This window comes from Archocentrus centrarchus, chromosome 16 (assembly GCF_007364275.1).
Source record: "Archocentrus centrarchus isolate MPI-CPG fArcCen1 chromosome 16, fArcCen1, whole genome shotgun sequence".
NCBI lineage: Eukaryota > Metazoa > Chordata > Actinopteri > Cichliformes > Cichlidae > Archocentrus > Archocentrus centrarchus.
Genome location: NC_044361.1, coordinates 20,721,722 through 20,723,405, shown reverse-complemented (window position 1 = coordinate 20,723,405; position 1,684 = coordinate 20,721,722). Strand labels below are relative to the sequence as shown.

The window sequence follows — 1,684 nt, the reverse complement described above, 5'->3', positions numbered from 1 at the left end:
CAAATAAAGTTCAGCTCTTTGAAGCCTTTCTTGGCATTTTAGCTGCATTCTTTCAGCTTTCAGCATTCACAGTGCATTTTCTGCAGAAAATGCTTTTTCTAGTTTGAGAAGTTATCTGTCTTCTACAGATCCCACTATAGTGGGATGCTCTGTACAATAGTAAGAAAAATGTGAAGAAAATGTGTGCTTTAACACTGACCAACAATTACCAGATATTTTACATTTCTGTACATTGATGTGCTCTATGAAACAATTTGAGATAAACATTTCAGTTTACATTGCCTGTTGCTGAGGTCTTGTTCAGCGCTCAGTGTCTCTTCAGTGATGATAACTTTGCTTTCTGTGAAGGATTTGGAAGCAGCTGGGCTGATCCTCTCTGAAGTCACGGCAGTGTCTGACTTTCGGGAAGTCTTTGAAAGGTTCGATGACACGGAGCGAGTGGACATAAATAACACATGGTCCTCTGCCAGGGCACTCATTAACAAAAAACATATGGATTTCTGAAGCTTCTTCTGGAATTCTTCACACATGAAAACATAGAGGATGGGGTTCAGGCAGCTGTTCAAAAAAGCCAGACTCACAGTCAGAGGACCCCAGATTTTAACAATGCTGCAGAGGTCTGAGTTAGTCCTAGCCTTCAATTCTATAAAATTGAAAATATGGAATGGCAACCAGCACATGAAGAATGCAAAAATGATGGAGAAAATGATTCTGCGAGACCTCTGTTTCCTTGTTCTTGGCATGCGCATTGCACGGATGCCTATGGCCACATAAGAGATAAATATTACCAGGAATGGGATCAGAAAACCTATAACAAAGCGAAAAGTGTAGAGACTCCATTTGTTTTCACTGCTTGTAAAATAATAACAGTTCTTCTTCCCATTGCGTTCCAAAACAGTGCGAAAAGTGGCATAAGGGGTGCTGCAGACCGCAGCAATCACCCAGATACCAGCTGATATGAGCTGAGCTTTGCAGACTGTGCGCTTGTTGTGCGCCCACACCACCACCCAGATGGACAAGCAACGATCCAGACTCATGGCTGTCAGAGTGAAGATACTGGCAAACATGTTGACTACACTCACAAAGGTGTTGAGCTTGCACATGAATTCTCCAAAAGGCCACTGGTGATTCTGAGAGAGAGAAATGATCGAGAAAATCAGGAAGGTTGTGAAGAGGAAGTCAGCTATGGCCAGGTTGAGAAACCAAACTGAGTCAACTGTTTTCTGCATTTTGAAGCCTGTCACATAGATGACCAGACCGTTGCCCAGAGTTCCAACTATAAATATCACACAGTAGATGACAATGGAGGCTGTTTGGATGTGTCTGGAAGCTGCATCAAGTGCAGAAGATTGATCTTCGGTGCAACTGATGTTATCTACAGACAAGAAGGAAAGTTTTTTATTACAGATGTTATTTTAACACATTATATAATATGCACATTAGCACATAGCAGATATCTGTACATACGTATTTTAAATTAACTAAAGTGCTTGGCCCTGGCATATTCAATGGAACACTCTCTCCTAGTATAGTACTAGATCATGTGAAGAATTGAATTCTTTGTGCAAGTTGATATTTGAATTTATGTAACTTAATTTCTTATGAATAAATGCTTAAAATATCTTACCCGTCCCCATGTTCCTTTTAGCTGAGAGAGTTTGTCTTTATTCAAAGTTGATCTCTA

At 40.4% G+C, this 1,684-nt stretch overlaps 1 protein-coding gene across 1 annotated transcript; it reads right to left on the bottom strand.

Annotated features, from left to right (window-relative positions):
- Nucleotides 1-242: 242 nt before the first annotated feature.
- On the bottom strand, nucleotides 243-1,379 carry LOC115794028 (chemokine-like receptor 1; the record flags this gene model as incomplete). The annotated part of the gene is made up of 1 exon (XM_030749260.1): nucleotides 243-1,379. A coding segment is annotated over one exon (1,137 nt), but the record flags the coding sequence as incomplete, so codon positions are not given.
- Between the last annotated feature and the right edge of the window lie 305 nt (nucleotides 1,380-1,684).